General features: G+C 42.5%; 1 protein-coding gene across 1 annotated transcript in view; it reads left to right on the top strand.

Annotated features, from left to right (window-relative positions):
• The window catches only part of sema4f (sema domain, immunoglobulin domain (Ig), transmembrane domain (TM) and short cytoplasmic domain, (semaphorin) 4F), a 251,129-nt gene that overhangs the window by 215,397 nt on the left and 19,740 nt on the right, over positions 1–15,992 (top strand). The window contains exon 10 of the mRNA XM_072577811.1: positions 3,747–3,957. Within this exon, the coding sequence (XP_072433912.1) occupies positions 3,747–3,957 (211 nt within the window). The remainder of the gene's footprint in view (positions 1–3,746; positions 3,958–15,992) is intronic.

The following is a 15,992-nucleotide window of genomic DNA, read 5'->3' as shown; positions in this document are numbered from 1 at the left end:
GGGCCTGGAGATCTCTGTCAAACAAAAGTTGAAACTTATTATTAATAACGACAAAGCCACTGCATTGTCGCAAAAACCCATCTTGTTCAGTAACTTCCTTTAGGGGCAAAAATCTGCTGCTCTTTCTCAGTCTGACATATCTGCAAGTACAGACCCATAGCAAAATAGTTAACTGATAACTGTCATAGAACAACACAGAACAAAGAACAATACAGCGCAGAATAGGCCCTTCAGCCCTCGATGTTGCACTGACCTGTGAGCTAATCTAAGCCCATCCCCCTACACTATCCCATCATCATCCATGTGCTTATCTAGGGATTGTTTAAATCTCCCTAATGTGGCTGAGTTGACTACATTAGCAGGTAGGGAATTCCACACCCTTACCACTCTCTGAGTAAAGAACCTGCCTCTGACATCTGTCTTAAATCTTTTACTCCTCAAATTGTAGCTATGCCTCCTCATACAAGCTGACGTCATCATCCTAGAAAAAAGACTTTCACTGTCTACCCTGTCTAATCCTCTGATCATCTTGTATGTCTCCATCAAATCCCCTCTTAGCCTTTTTCTTTCCAATGAGAACAGACCCAAGTCCCTCAGCCTTTCCTCATAAGACTTTCCCTCCAGACCAGGCAACATCCTGGTAAATCTCCTCTGCACCTTTTCCAATGCTTTCACATCCTTCCTGTAATGGGTTGACCAGAACTGTATGCAATATTCCATGTGTGGCCGCACTAGCGTTTTGTATAGTTGCAGCATGACATTACAGCTCCAGAACTCAATCCTTCTACCAATGAAACCTAACACACTATATGCCTTCTTAACAGCACTGTCAACCTGGGTGGCAGCTTTCAGGCATCCAAGATCCACACATCTACACATCCACACTACCAAGAATCTTTCCATTCTGCCTTCCTGTTATTCTTCCCAAAGTGCATCACCTCACATTTATCTGCATTGAACTCCATTTGCCATCTCTCAGCCCAATTCTGCAGTTTATCCAAGTCCCCCTGCAACCTGCAACATTCATCCACACTGTTCACCACTCCACCGACTTTAGTGTCTTCTGCAAACTTACTAACCCATCCACCTATGCTTGTGTAAGTCATTTATAAAAATGACAAACAGCTGTGGTCCCATAACAGATCCTGGTATATGGACTCCAGGCTGAATAGTTTCCATCAACCACCACTCGCTGCCTTCTTTCAGAAAGCCCATTTCTAATCCAAACTGCTAAATCACCCTCAATCCCATGCCTCTGCATTTTCTCCAACAGCCTACCATGTGGAACCTTATCAAAGGCTTTGCTGAAGTCTATGTATACCATGTCAACTGCCCTACCCTCATCTACATGCTTGGTCACCTTCTCAAAAACATTTAGTGAGTGTGAGAGACACGACCTGCCCTTGACGCAACCATGTTGATTATCTGCAATCAAATTGTTGCTTGCTAGATGATTATAAATCCTATCTCTTATAATCCTTTCCAAAGCTTTTCCTACAACAGACGTAAGGCCCACTGGCCTATAATTATCTGGGTCATCTCTACTGCCCTTCTTGAACAAGGGCACAACATATGCAATCCTCAAGTCCTCTGGTACCAAACCTGTAGACAATACTGACTCAAAGATCAAAGCCAAAGGCTCCAACACCACCTCCCTAGTTTCCTAGAGAATCCTCGGATAAATCCCATCCGGCCCAGGGGACTTATCTACTTTCACTCATTCTAGAATTTATAACACCTCTTCCTTACTAACCTCGATCCTTTCTAGTCTAATATCTCATATGTCATTCTTCTCCTCTACACTATTCTCCTTTTTCTGAGTGAAAACTGATGAGAAATGTTCGTTTAGCACCTCTCCAATCTCCACAGAGTCCACACTCAACTTCCCACTTCTGTCTTTGACTGGCTCTATTCCTACCCTAGTCATCCTTTTATTCCTCACATACCTATAGAAAGCTTTAGGGATCTTCTTTATTCTATTTGCTAAAGACTGCTCATGTCCCCTCTTTGCTCTTGTTAACTCTCTCTTTAAATCCTTCCGAGCTGATCTGTAACTCTCCATCGCCTCATCTGAACCATCTTGTCTAATCAACACATAAGCCTCTTCTTCTGCTAAACAAGAGATGCAATTTCTGTAGTAAACCACGGTTCCCTTGCCTTATCACTTCCTCCCTGCCCCACAGGGACATACCTATCAAGGACACGCAATATCTGTTCCTTTAACCACTTCCACATTTAGATTATTACCATGCCCTGCATTTTGCAATCCCATTCTATGCATCCTAAGTCTTTTGCATTATAATTGCTCTTGCCCTGTGGCACATACCTATCCCTTTCCATTGCTAAACTAAACGTAAACAAATTATGGTCACTCTCTCCAAAGTTCTCACCTACAACTAAATCAAACACCTGGCCTGGTTCATTACCAAGCACCAGATCCAGTGTGGCTCCCCTATCGTCAGCCCTTCGATCTACTGTGTCAGGATACCCTCCTATACACATCGGATAAAAACTGATCCATCCGACGTACTAGAGTTATAGCATTACCAGTCAATGTTGGGGAAGTTAAAGTCCCCTATAATGACCACCCTGTTCCTTTCACTCCTACCCAGAATTGTTTTGAAATCCTCTCCTCCACATCCCTGGAACTCTGCAGACCCTATAAAAAAAACTCCCGGCAGTGTGACGTCTCCTCTCCGGTTTCTAACCTCAGCCCATGCTACCTCAGTAGATGAGTCCTCGTCAAAAGTTCTTTCAGCCTCCATTATACTGCCCTTGACTAACAAGGCCACACCTCCCCCTCTTTTATCGCCTTCCCTATTCTTAATGAAAGATCTAAACCCTAGGACCTGCAGCATCCATTCCGGACCCTGCTCTATCCATGTCTCCAAAATGGCCATAACATTGAAGCCCCAGGTACCTATCCATGCTGCACGCTCACCGACCTTATTTCAGATACTTGTGGCATTGAAGTAGGCACACTTCAAACCAGAAATTGCAGCAGGTCAGGCAGCATCAAAGGAGCAGGAGAATCAACGTTTCGGGCATAAGCTCGAAGAAGGGCTTATGCCCAAAACGTCGATTCTCCTGCTCCTTGGATGCTGCCTGACCTGCTGCGCTTTTCCAGCAACACATTTTTTCAGCTCTGACTTCCAGCATCTGCAGTCTTCACTTTCTCCACACTTCAAACCAGGTTGCTGTATGCCAGCACATTCCTGTGACCCTGAAATCCTGTCCATGCCCTCCCTGCTCTCATCCTCCTTGTACTGGAACTACACCTCAGGTTCCCATCCCCCTGCTGAGTGAGTTTAAACCCACCCAAACAGCACCAGCAAATTTCCCACCCAGGATATTAGTACCCCTCTGATTCAAGTGAAGACCGTCCTGTTTGTACAAGTCCCACCTTCCCCAGAATGAGCCCCAATTATCCATGTACCTGAAACCCTCCCTCCTGCTCCACCCCTGCAGGATTTGAAATGTCCTTTGAAATGTTCAAACACAACCAGCCATATTAAAATATTACAGAAAAAAAAGGCACAATGGGTGTATCTTCACTATAAAGACTGCAGTGGTTCAAGAAAATAGCTTGCCTTCATCTTCGGATGGACAATAAACGCTCATCTTCCTGTGATTTTTGCCATAGCCAGAACTAATGAAAAAAAAAATGTAAAGGTGCTGGTGTTGCTGAAGATTAGAAACTCAGAGCTACTGAAATTAATGTTTCATTTTTTAAAAATTTTGTTTAGTGCATCACTAACCAGTTGAAGGAGAAGGGCTACAACACATCCTTGGACCTGCCAGACAATGTACTGATGTTTGTTCGAGATCATCTTCTGATGGCTGATTGTATCTACCCAATTGGTGGGAAGCCACTCCTTATCATGAGACACACCCTATATTCCAAGATCCTAGTGAAGAAAATGAATGCTGGGACTGAGGTTTTGTACTTGGGTACAGGTGAGCAAATGTAATCCTTTTTGTTACATCTGCGGTTTGATTTATCATCTGTTATTTGTGATCCAACTAAACAGAGTGATCTGTCTCTGCTGCTGACTACTTGGAAGGACTGTATATTGTATTTGAAGTGTCCAAACATCTTCAGCTTCATCAATGAACCTGCCTCCATCCTAAGGTCAGAAGTGGAGATATTCACTGATGATGAACCATTTATGACTCCTAAGTTACTGAAGCAGCCTCTGTCCACATTCAGAGCTGAAAATGTGTTGCGGGAAAAGCGCAGCAGGTCTGGCTGAAGAAGGGCTCATGCCTTCTCCTGCTCCTTGGATGCTGCCTGACCTGCTACACTTTTCCAGCAACACATTTTCAGCTCCGATCTCCAGCATCTGCAGTCCTCACTTTCTCCCTCTGTCCAAATTCAGCAAGGGTCGACAATATCCATGTTTGAACTGAGAAGTGGCAAGTAACATCTGCACCACATCAGTGCTAGGAAATGGCCACCTCCAACAAGAGAGAACCTAATCACTGTCCCTTGACATTCAGTGGCATTAATATCATTAAAACTCCACTCTCAACAAACTGGGGTTCCGGTCACCAGAAATGTAAAGGGACTGACCATATAAATACAGTGACCACAAGAGCAGGTCAGAGGCTAGTAATGCTGGAGAGAGTAACTCGCATCCTGACTCCCCAAGGCCTGTCCACCACCTACAAGGCACAAGTCAGGGGTTCGATGGAATACTCCCACTGACCCAGATAGGTGCAGCTCCAACAACACTCATGAAGCTTGACAGCATCCAGGATAAGGAGCCTGATTTATTTGCATCACATCCACTCCCTCCACCACCAATGCTCAAAGCAACAGTGTTTATGATCTACAAGGTGCACTACACAAGTTCACACAAGATCTTTTCTGGTGAAAGGTAAACCCCCCAAGATATCCACTGTAGGGATTCAATGATGGTATTGCCATTGAATGTCAATGATGGTTATATTGTCTCTTATTGGAGATGGCTGTTATATGATACTTGTGTGGTGTAAATGTTGCTTGGCACATTTGAGCAAACATGGTTATTGTCCAGATCTTATTGCATTTGAACATAAACTGCATCAGTATCTGATCCCCACTTCTGATCTTCCACCAGCAGATTCCAAGGTACCAGGTATAATTCCTACCAGAAGCAAACTTTCCCTCCAATTCCCATTTTTGCCAGGGTCCTTGATGCCACGCTCGATCAGATGCAGCCTTAATGTCAAGGCAGTTACCTTTGTCTCAGGAGTTCAGCTCTTTTGTCCATGTTTGAACCAAGACTGTAGTGAGGTCAGGAGCTGAGTGGCCCTGGTGTAAACCAAACTGGGCATCAGTGAGCAGATTATTTTTTTTCCCTGAAGCTGTATTTTATTAGTAACATCCACCGGTAAAGATTTATCTCCTAAACAGTATGATTCTGCCCAAAGAAGTGTGCCAACTGATGGAAGCAAGTGCTGATTAATAATATTGATGAAATTTCCATGACTTTACCAGTGATTGAACGTTGATCATTGGGACAGTTATTGGCCAGAATAGACTTGTCATACTTTTTGAGTGTAGGACATACCGGGGCAGTTTTCTTCATCAATGCCAAAAAGGTGACAGTGTTGGAACTATACTGGAACAGCTTGTAATGAGGAAGAGCATAAATCTTCAGTACTCTGGAATGTCATCTTCCATAACCTTTGCAGTATCTAGTGTGTCCAGCTGTTTCTTGATATTGCGTGGAGTAAATTAAATTGACTGAAGATCAGCATCTGTCATAGTGGGGACATCTGGATGAGGCTGAGATGGAGATTTTTGCAAATGTGACAGATTATCCTTATGTTTTGATTTTCTGGTCTCCCCCATTATTAAGAATGGGCCTATTTGATTAGTTGTTTAATTACCCACAACCATTCGTGCCTGGATTTGGCAGGACTGCAGAGCTTAGATCTAATTCGTTAGTTTGGAATTATTTAGCTCTGTCTATTCTGGTATTCCAGCAACAGTATCAGTGCTTCCTGGGAAAAAGGTAGAGGTATACTGGGAGAGCAATGCGGTGCAATGTTATGCATAATCTTGTGTGTTAGAGTCTCCATTGGTTTAGAGAGGTATGTACCCTCTCCAAATCAACACCTTGAAGAGAGAATGGGAAGATTGGTGGAGGCATTTTGTTAGCGCTTCAGTCAGCTGGTGGAACAAAAAAATGTAAAATGGGAGAGCTTGCATTTATTGAGTTTCTTAAAAGCATTGGAATGGACTATCTGTAGGCCCCTTCTGAATGTAATTAGAGTTTCCAGTTGATACCCTACTCCATAAATTAGTGAGAAATTGGAGATCGGAAAGTGGAAGCATGCACTCCAGTTCTGACAACAAGTCTCAACCTGTAATACCAGGCTTACCACTTCTCTTTTTTTTAGGCAACATTTCCTGTTCTTAAGGTTGTATACTTCAGAATGGCAGAAAAGTCTGGAACAAATGACATACATTTGCTGGGATTGATACATGACATGTTACAATCCAAGGAAGAGAAACCAGGGTTACAGTGGTGTACCAGAATTATTGATATTTAAGTATATTGACTGTACATAAAACTCCTGCAATCATAGTTAACAAACTTGAATATTACCATTGCCTGTATTTCGGTGATATAGTGGCAACGTCACTGGATCATAATGATGAAATCCACCCAACAATACTGAAAGAAGTGAGAATGGAAATTGCAGAGGCACCAGCAATGATCTTTTATTCTTCAGATGTGGTGCCCGAGGTGTGGAGAATTGGCTTTAGTGACACTTTTGACAAGGTCTCATATACATAAGAACATAAGAACTAGGAGCAGGAGTAGGCCATCTGTCCCCTTTGAGCCTGCTCCACCATTCTATAAGATCATGGCTGATCTTTTCATGGACTCAGCTCCACTTACACACCCTCTCAGCATAACCCTTAATTCCGTTATTGTTAAAAAAAAAATCTATCTACGCTTTGAAAACATTTACTGAAATAGTGTCAATGACTTCATTGGGCGGGGAATTCCATAGACTCACAACCCTCTGGGTGAAGACATTCCTTCCCAATTCAGTCCTAAATCTGTTCCCCCTAATTTTGAGGCTCTCTTGTCCTACTTTCACCTGCCAGTGGAAACATCCTCTCTACATTTATCTTATCTATTCCCTTCATAATTGTATATGTTTCTATAAGATCCCCCCTCATTCTTCTAAATTTCAATGAATATAATCTCAGCCTACTCAGTCTCTCCTCATAAGCCAACCCTCTCAACTCCAGAATTAACCTAATGAATCAACCTCTGCACCCCATCCAGTCTCAAGTATGGAGACCAAAACTGCACACAGTACTCCAGGTGTGGCCCTATCAGCACCCTATACACCTGCAACATAACCTCCCAGCCTTTAAACTCAATCCCTTTAGCAATGAAGGACAAAATTCCATTTGCCTTCCTAATTACCTGCTGCATCTGTAGACCAACCTTCTGTGATTCATGCACAAGGACACCCAGTCCCTCTGCACAGCAGCAGGCTGCAACTTCTTACCATTCAATTCACAGTCCTTTTTACTGTTACTCCTACTGAAATGAATGACTTCACATTTATTAACATTGTAGTCCATCTGCCAGACCATTGTCCACTCACTTAAAATATCTACGTTCCTCTGCAAAGTTTCACAGTCTTCTATCACTCCTTAGTGTCATCAGCAAACTTTGACACACTACCCATGGTCCCCAACTCCAAATCATCTAATGGATTAGATCTAAACTCTGTATCTAGTCAATAGTAACCCTATGATGTTGATAATAGGAAATTCTGTGATGATAGGGAGTGATGATTATATTTGCTCTTGTTGGAGATGGTCATTGCCTGTGTAAGAATCATACTTTTTCACTTTGATGTTTACATTACATTACATTACCTACAGTGTGGAAACAGGCCCTTCGGCCCAACCAGTCCACACCGACCCTCCAAAGAGTAACCCACCCAGACCTATTTCCCATGCACCTAACACTATGGGCAATTTAGCGATGTGTTTAATAACTGTGGGCTGCAAACAGGAAAAGCTGCTTTAAAAAAAAGATTTACCAGGATGGCGATATAAGTTAACAGCAAAGAATGTGTTAAAATTGTATACTTCCTTTTTTTTGTGGCTGTGGGTTCCTGTACTATACAGACAAAAGAGTTGAGGTGCTGGTTGCAAGTGAAGCTGACTGCTCTCAGCCAACTGTGTAGGTTAAAACCAGAAAGAGAGAGAAATACACATAGGTGTGTGCTGTTGTTTGTCCCAGCAACAGCTACTTGTTCTCTGCAGTGAACAAAAACTGTTTAATCTTAAAGAATATCAGTTACCTTCCCTGCAGCAGTTGCTGTGAGCTGTGACTTTTGAATTGATAAATCAGAGACATTTTCCAAGTGAATCAATCACTCTTCTTACAAATCAGTGAAAACTTCTGAGAGAGACAATGGAACTAGCCTGAAGTAAGATCATCTTGACATCAGTATTGAGAAGCAAAGACCATTAGGGTGACCTTCCAGTGTTTCCTCTACCTCCCCCGATAATAAGTTTTCTGATTTGTCTGTCTGTCTGTATGGGGTGTGTAAGGAGGAAGTTTGTGAGAGGATTAGACTTTTGGTCAGCAGTGTTATATACCAATGATTTAAATCTATTTACCTATAGCTGCAGACTAATTACTTATAATAAATAAAGAAATTTGTTTTAATAGAAAAGCCTGTCTGTGTTTTCTATCTTGGTCTGAAAGCTAGAGTTTTTGGGATACTGTGCGTACCTTAAAAATACTAACATTTGGTACACCCCCAGGAAAAGTGGGCCTCAATTTTTATCAGTCAAGAGTGCAGATGTAGTAGGTGGCAATCAGCAGAAAATTTCTTTGTCCCGAATGGAGTATGGAATTGAGGATTCCGAGAACAACTACATCCCAACTGTACAGAACTGACCCACCACCTCTGGTGGGTCTGTCTTGCTGGTGAGAGTTGTTGGTGGTACCTGGGACAGTGTCTGTGAGGCATGATTCTGAGAGTATGATTACGTCATTCTGTTGCTTGACTAGTCTGTGGGACAAAAGTCCCAGATGTTCATAAGAAGGCCTTTTTTTGCATCACTAGTTCTGTATTTTTCTGCCATTGTTGTTCCTAATGCCTTGGCCAATGCAGGATTGTCTGTCTGGTTTGTTTCATTTTTTAGTCTTTGATAGTAATTTGATACAATGAGTGGTTTGCTAGACCATGTCACAGGGCAGCTAAGGGTCAGCGACACTGCCGTGGGGCTGGAGTCACATCGAGGTAAAGATGGTACACAAGTGAAGATTTCCTTTTAACATGGCGGCTATTAGACCGGCTTTTAGTTTCAGATTGTTTTATTGAATTCAAATTTGAACAACTCCCACATTGGGATTTGAACCAATATTGCCAGAGCAGTAGTCTGAGACTTTGGATTACTATCCAATGACATTACCACAACATCACTACCTTCCCATGCTTTTCTCAAGATAGTGCTGATTGGTTGGTTGAACCTTTAATACATGTTGTTTAAGATTTAATCAAAGCCTTGATTTTAACATTAATTAGTCATGGTGCTGCCATCGAGAATGCACCAGGGTCCACTTGTCAACCTCCGTATTCTCCTCTCATCCAATATAAATGTTGATTTTCCCTTTGAATTGGTATTATTATAATTAGTTGGATGACTGCAAAATGCAAAGCTTCATCAAAATGTGTCATTTTGTAGCAGTACTCAAGTTCTATACTGTAAAACCACTTTAGCTTCTCGGGCTGTGGGTTCCTTCTCATACTGTGGCCAAGTAGGTCAGAAGTGCAAAGAAAATCATAGTGCTGGTATCTGAAGTAGTCAGTCTGCCTCTCATATTTATTACTTCTCAGAGCAGGCTATTTCTGAGTAAAATTGTGCTTCAATACCTTTGCTACTAATTCTTTCAATAACCAAGGACAATATTCTACTGTTTACTCATCACTTATTTTAAGAACTGTTATCAATCCCACTGGCTAAGTAGAAAAACCACAATGAGATTTTCAGTATTACAGACAACTTGGCTTTTTACAAATTCAATACTGTTTCTCTTATTTTGGTAAATCAGAAGTTGCTATAATTAAAGTAAGTTGTAACCATTTTGTACCTAATATTTTTACACTTGTTCTTAAATTTATTTAAAAATAATAGTTTATTTTTTTTAAAGTATCACCTCAGGCCATGTCCTGTCCAAACTGATTGTTGCATACACATGTGACTGGTTAAGAAGCTCGAGCCCATGGGATCTAGGAGTGATAGGCAAATTGGCTTCTAAATTGGCTTAGCAGCAGGAAGCAAAAGGTGATGATTGAAAGGTGTTTTTGTGACTGGAAGCTCATGTCCAGTTATATACCACAGGGTTCAGTGCTGGGTCCTATGCTGTTTGCTGCTTACGTTAATGACCTAGACATGAATATTAGAGGTATGATCAGAAAGGTCACAGGTGACTTAAAAATTCACGGGGCATAAATAGCAATAAGACCATAAGACATAGGAGTGGAAGTAAGGCCATTCGGCCCATCGAGTCCACTCCGCCATTCAATCATGGCTGAAGCGCATTTCAGCTCCACTTACCAGCATTCTCCCCGTAGCCCTTAATTCCTCTAGACAACAAGAACCTATCAATCTCTGCCTTGAAGACATTTACCGTCCCGGCTTCCACTGCACTCCGTGGCAATGAATTCCACAGGCCCACCACTCTCTGGCTGAAGAAATATCTCCGCATTTCTGTTCTGAAATGACCCCCTCTAATTCTAAGGCTGTGTCCACGGGTCCTAGTCTCCTCGCCTAACAGAAACGATTTCCTAGCATCCACCTTTTCAAAGCCATGTATTATTTTGTACGTCTCTATTAGATCTCCCCTTAATCTTCTAAACTCCAACGAATACAATCCCAGTATCCTCAGCCGTTCCTCATATGCTAGACCTGTCATTCCAGGGATCATCCGTGTGAATCTCCGCTGGACACGTTCCAGTGCCAGTATGTCCTTCCTGAGGTGTGGGGACCAAAACTGGACACAGTACTCCAAATGGGGCCTAACCAGAGCTTTATAAAGTCTTAGTAGTACATCTCTGCTTTTATATTCCAACCCTCTTGAGATAAGAGACAACATTGCATTCGCTTTCTTAATCACAGACTCAACCTGCATGTTTACCTTTAGAGAATCCTCGACTAGCACTCCCAGATCCCTTTGTGCTTTGGCTTTATTAATTTTCTCACCATTTAGAAAGTAGTCCATGCTTTTATTCTTTTTGCCAAAGTGCAAGACCTCGCACTTGCTCACGTTAAATTCCATCAGCCATTTCCTGGACCACTCTCCCAACCTGTCTAGATCCTTCTGTAGCCTCCCCACTTCCTCAGTACTACCTGCCTGTCCACCTAACTTCGTATCATCGGCAAACTTCGCTAGAATGCCCCCGGTTCCCTCATCCAGATCATTAATATATAATGCGAACAGCTGTGGCCCCAGCACCGAACCCTGTTGGACACCGCTCGTCACCGGCTGCCATTCTGAAAAAGAACCTTTTATCCCAACTCTCTGCCTTCTGTTAGATAGCCAATCCTCAATCCATCCCAGCAGCTCACCTCGAACACCATGGGCCCTCACCTTGCTCAGCAGTCTCCCGTGTGGCACCTTATCAAAGGCCTTTTGAAAGTCTAGATAGACCACATCCACTGGGTTTCCCTGGTCTAACCTACTTGTCACCTCTTCAAAAAATTCCAACAGGTTTGTCAGGCATGACCTCCCTTTACTAAATCCATGTTGACTTGTTCTAATCAGACTCTGCTCTTCCAAGAATTTAGAAACCTCATCCTTAATAATGGATTCTAGAATTTTACCAACAACCGAGGTTAAATTGAAGAAAGTCGGGGTGAACAGTGGCAAATATAATTTAATCCTTCAAAGTATGAGGTGATACATTTAGGAGAACTAACAAGGTAAGGTAGTACATGTTGAATGGTAGGATCCTCGGATCAGAAGGACCTCAGTGTGCATGTCCATAGATCTTGGACAGGATAGGTGGATGAGATGGATAACAAGGTATATGGAATACTTGCCTTTATTGGCCAAGGTACTGAATATGAGAACAGGGAGGTTATGATGGAGCTGTATGGAATGTTAATTAGGCCACAGCTGGAGCACTGTGTACAGATCTTGCTGCTCCATTCTAGGAGAGATGTAATCACAGTAGACAGGCTGCAGAGGAGATCTACCAGGTTGTTGCCTGGACTTCAGTGATTCACCTATGAAGAGAGACGAGTCAGGTGTGTTTTCTTTAGAGAAGAGAAGGCTGTGGAGGGATCTAATTGTGGTGTACACAGTTTTGTGTGCCATAGACAGAGTAAGCAGGAAGAAACCTTACTTCTTGGTAGAGGGGTCAGTTACCAGGAGGGTATTGCTTTAAGGTAAGGAGCAGGAGATTTAAAGGGGATTTGAGGATGTTCTTCACCCAAAGGGTTGTACATATGGAACTCACTGCCTAAAATACTCTCCAGGTATTTTAATTCAGGTGACCACTTTAAAATGTCATCGTTCATAAGGGTGAGGGGCAAATGCTGGAAAACGGGAATAGAACAGATGAACCCTCACAGTGGTAGATGTGACCTATATGGACTTCAGTAAGGCATTTGACAAGGTTCCCCATGGGAGACTGATTAGCAAGGTTAGATCTCATGGAATACAGGAAGAACTAGCCATTTGGATACAGAACTGCCTCAGTAGAAAACAGAGGGTGGAGGTGGAGGGTCGTTTTTCAGACTGGAGGCCTGTGACCAGTGGAGTGCCACAAGGGTTGGTGCTGGGTCCTCTACTTTTCATTATTTATAAAAATGATTTGGATGTAAGCATTAGAGATTATAGTTAGTAAGTTTGCAGATGACACCAAAATTGGAGGTGTAGTGGACAGTGAAGAGGGTTACAACGGGATCTTGATCAGATGGGCCAATGGCCTGAGGATTGGCAGATGGAGTTTAATTCAGATAAATGTGAGCTGCTGTATTTTGGAAAATCATATCAGAGCAGGATTTACACACTTCATGGTAAGGTCCTGAACAAAGAGATCTTGGAGTACAGGTTCATAGCTCCTTGAAAGTGGAGTTGCAGGTAGATAGGATAGTGAAGAAGGCATTTGGTATGCTTCCCTTTATTGGCCAGAGTATTGAGTACAGGAGTTGGGAGGTCATGTTGCAGCTGTACAGGATCTTGGTTAGGCTACTTTTGAAATATTGCGTGCAGTTCTGGTCTCCTTCCTTTCGGAAAGATGTTGTGAAACTTGAAAGGGTTCAGAAAAGATATACAAAAATGTTGCCAGGTTTGGAGAATTTGAGCTACAGGGAGAGGTTGAATAGGCTGGGGCTGTTTTCCCTGGAGCGTCAGAGGCTGAGGGGTGACCTTATAGAGGTTTATAAAATCATGAGGGGCATGGATAGGGTAAAGAGACAAAGTCTTTTCTCTGGGTTGGGGGTGTCCAGAACAAGAGGGCATAGGTTTAGGGTGAGAGGAGAAAGATATAAAAGGGACCTAAGCGGCAAAGTTTTCACACAGAGAGTGGTGCATGTGTGGAATGAGCTGCCAGAGGAAGTGATGGAGGCTGGTACAGTTACAGCATTTAAAAGGCATCTGGATGGGTATATGGATAGGAAGGATTTAGAGAGATATGGACCAAATGCTGGCAAATGGGTCTAGATTAGGGTATCTGGTCAGGTATAAACGAGTTAGACTGAAGGGACTGTTTCCGTGCTGTGCAGCTCTGTGACTCTATGACTCTATTTGATGACTGACATGCAAACAATGCACTGCAGGGCCTCTTTCCATAAAGCTTAGAACTCTATTGCAAATGTAACACCCTTGTTCAAAAACCTGATAAGGTCAAGCAACATTGGTGGGGGGAAGCCTTCTTGAAACAATTGCTTTGAATAGTAGTAATAGTTAGAAAGATTAATTAGGAAGAACCAGCACAGATTAGTTTTAAGGGAAATTTGTTCAACCAAATCGCTTGAGTTTTTTTTTGAAGAAATAGCAGAGAGCTGATAAGGGTAGCTGTTGATGTGGTGTATATGGAATTCCAAAAGGCATCTGATACACTGCCATGCTACAGACTTATGAAAGTAGTTATTGTTCATGGACACAAGCAACATGGATAAGAAACAAAGAATAATGGCTATTGGATTTTGTTTGGGGTTGGAGTTCCCAAGCAGTTGGTGTTTGGACCCTTGGTTTTCCTGATATATATTAATGACCTAGATCTAGATCTTGACATGCAGGAACCAATTTCCAAGTTTATAGATTATACAACATTGTAAACTGTAAGGACAAAACTGTAGAACTACAAAAGAACATTGACAAGTTGGCATAGTGGGCTGATAGGTGGCACATGAAGTGCAGAGAAGTGTGAAGTGAAACATTTTGGTGGCAGTAGATGGAAATACCATATAAAATAAAGGGTGCTGCCCTAAAGGATGTGCAGAAGCAGTGAGATTGGATGTAAAAATGTGTAAGTCACTCAAGGTGGTAGGATGTCCTATGACGTGTAGGGTGAGCAATTAATAAAGCATATCTTATCCGAGCTTCATTAATAGGGGAATATGTTGCAGGACCAGAGAAGCTATATTGAACTTGCATAAGGCATTAGTCTCAACTCAGCTGGAGTAATGTGTACAATTCTAGGTGTCATGCTTTCGGAAAGTTAGGAATACATTAGGGAGAATGTGAGTCCACATTCAGCCACCAAACATAGCTCCTGGCTATTTCTTTCACTCGCACCACATGGGTGCACTTGTTCCAACATCTTTCCACTTAATAGGGGAAGGATAGCAACTCTCATTCCCCACATTAAACACCTGTCTGACACAGACAGCTCCCACCTCCAGGACAGGTAAGGGCATAATTCTGGGTGGTTTCTATGACAAGTCTTTTCTCTCAGGCCTATGTCCATCATTAACTTCATCAAGACTGAGTAATTCCAAGTAGCATTATGCATCTGATTTGCTGGCACTGTTACCTTGTCTTCCTGGGAAAACTACATCACTTTCAGGTTCCAATTGGGAACATTCTTACTTCCCAGTAGTGGTAACCTTGACAAAGCATCTGCATTACCGTGTTTCTCTGACTGTCAGTATCTCATTTCATATGAGTAGGCTGACAGAGCCAGTGCCTGTCTCCATAATGCCACCACTGATAATATTCCCATGTAGGGGCCAAAAACGAAGGTTAGTGACCAGTGGTCTGTCAGCAGCACAAAGTGGCAGCACTAAAGGAAATGGGTGAACTTCTAACACCAAACATGATGCCCAATCCTTCCTTTTCCACTTGGGCATATGTCTCCATCTTTGTTTATGACCTTCATGCAAACACAATGGGTATTTCTTCTCTGTTGGCTGACATTATAGCTCCAATCCTATAAAGAGAGGCATTGCACACCACTCCTGTGACAACTTGTGGTTGAAATGAGTCAACAATTCTGACCTTTTTAGGGCTTGTTTCATCTCCTAATTAGACCCCTCACATTCTTGAATACATTTCAACGATTGCCCTGTTCCCAGCAGTCCAGCGGTTTCAGCATGGTTGGCAGACACAAACTTGCCATAAAATTGACAAATCCCAAGAATGATCTCAGTTGAGACAAATTATCTGGCTTAGGATCCTTCATGATAACCTCCATTTCCTTGGGCACCTTGTGTAGTCCCACACTAGTGATGGCCCTGGTACTCTATGGAGTCTTTAAAAGATTTTTTGAAGGATCCAGTAAGGAAACCATCATCCATATTATGCTGGATACCTGGCAATCTACTCAAAATTTGCTCCATGGCCCTCTAGAATGGAGCTAGTGCTGACATGATGTTAAAAGGCATTAGCTTATTGAAGAACGGTCCCCTTTGTGTCACTATCATCAGTGGCAGCTGGGACTCCTTCACAACTCCCCTCTGCAAGGAGGCCTGTGACAGATCCAATTTTATTTCATTCCCCAGC

Source organism: Chiloscyllium punctatum, chromosome 1 (assembly GCF_047496795.1).
Source record: "Chiloscyllium punctatum isolate Juve2018m chromosome 1, sChiPun1.3, whole genome shotgun sequence".
In the NCBI taxonomy this organism is placed as follows: domain Eukaryota; kingdom Metazoa; phylum Chordata; class Chondrichthyes; order Orectolobiformes; family Hemiscylliidae; genus Chiloscyllium; species Chiloscyllium punctatum.
The sequence above is the reverse complement of the archived record's forward strand: the minus strand, read 5'-3'. Positions and strand labels throughout refer to the sequence as shown.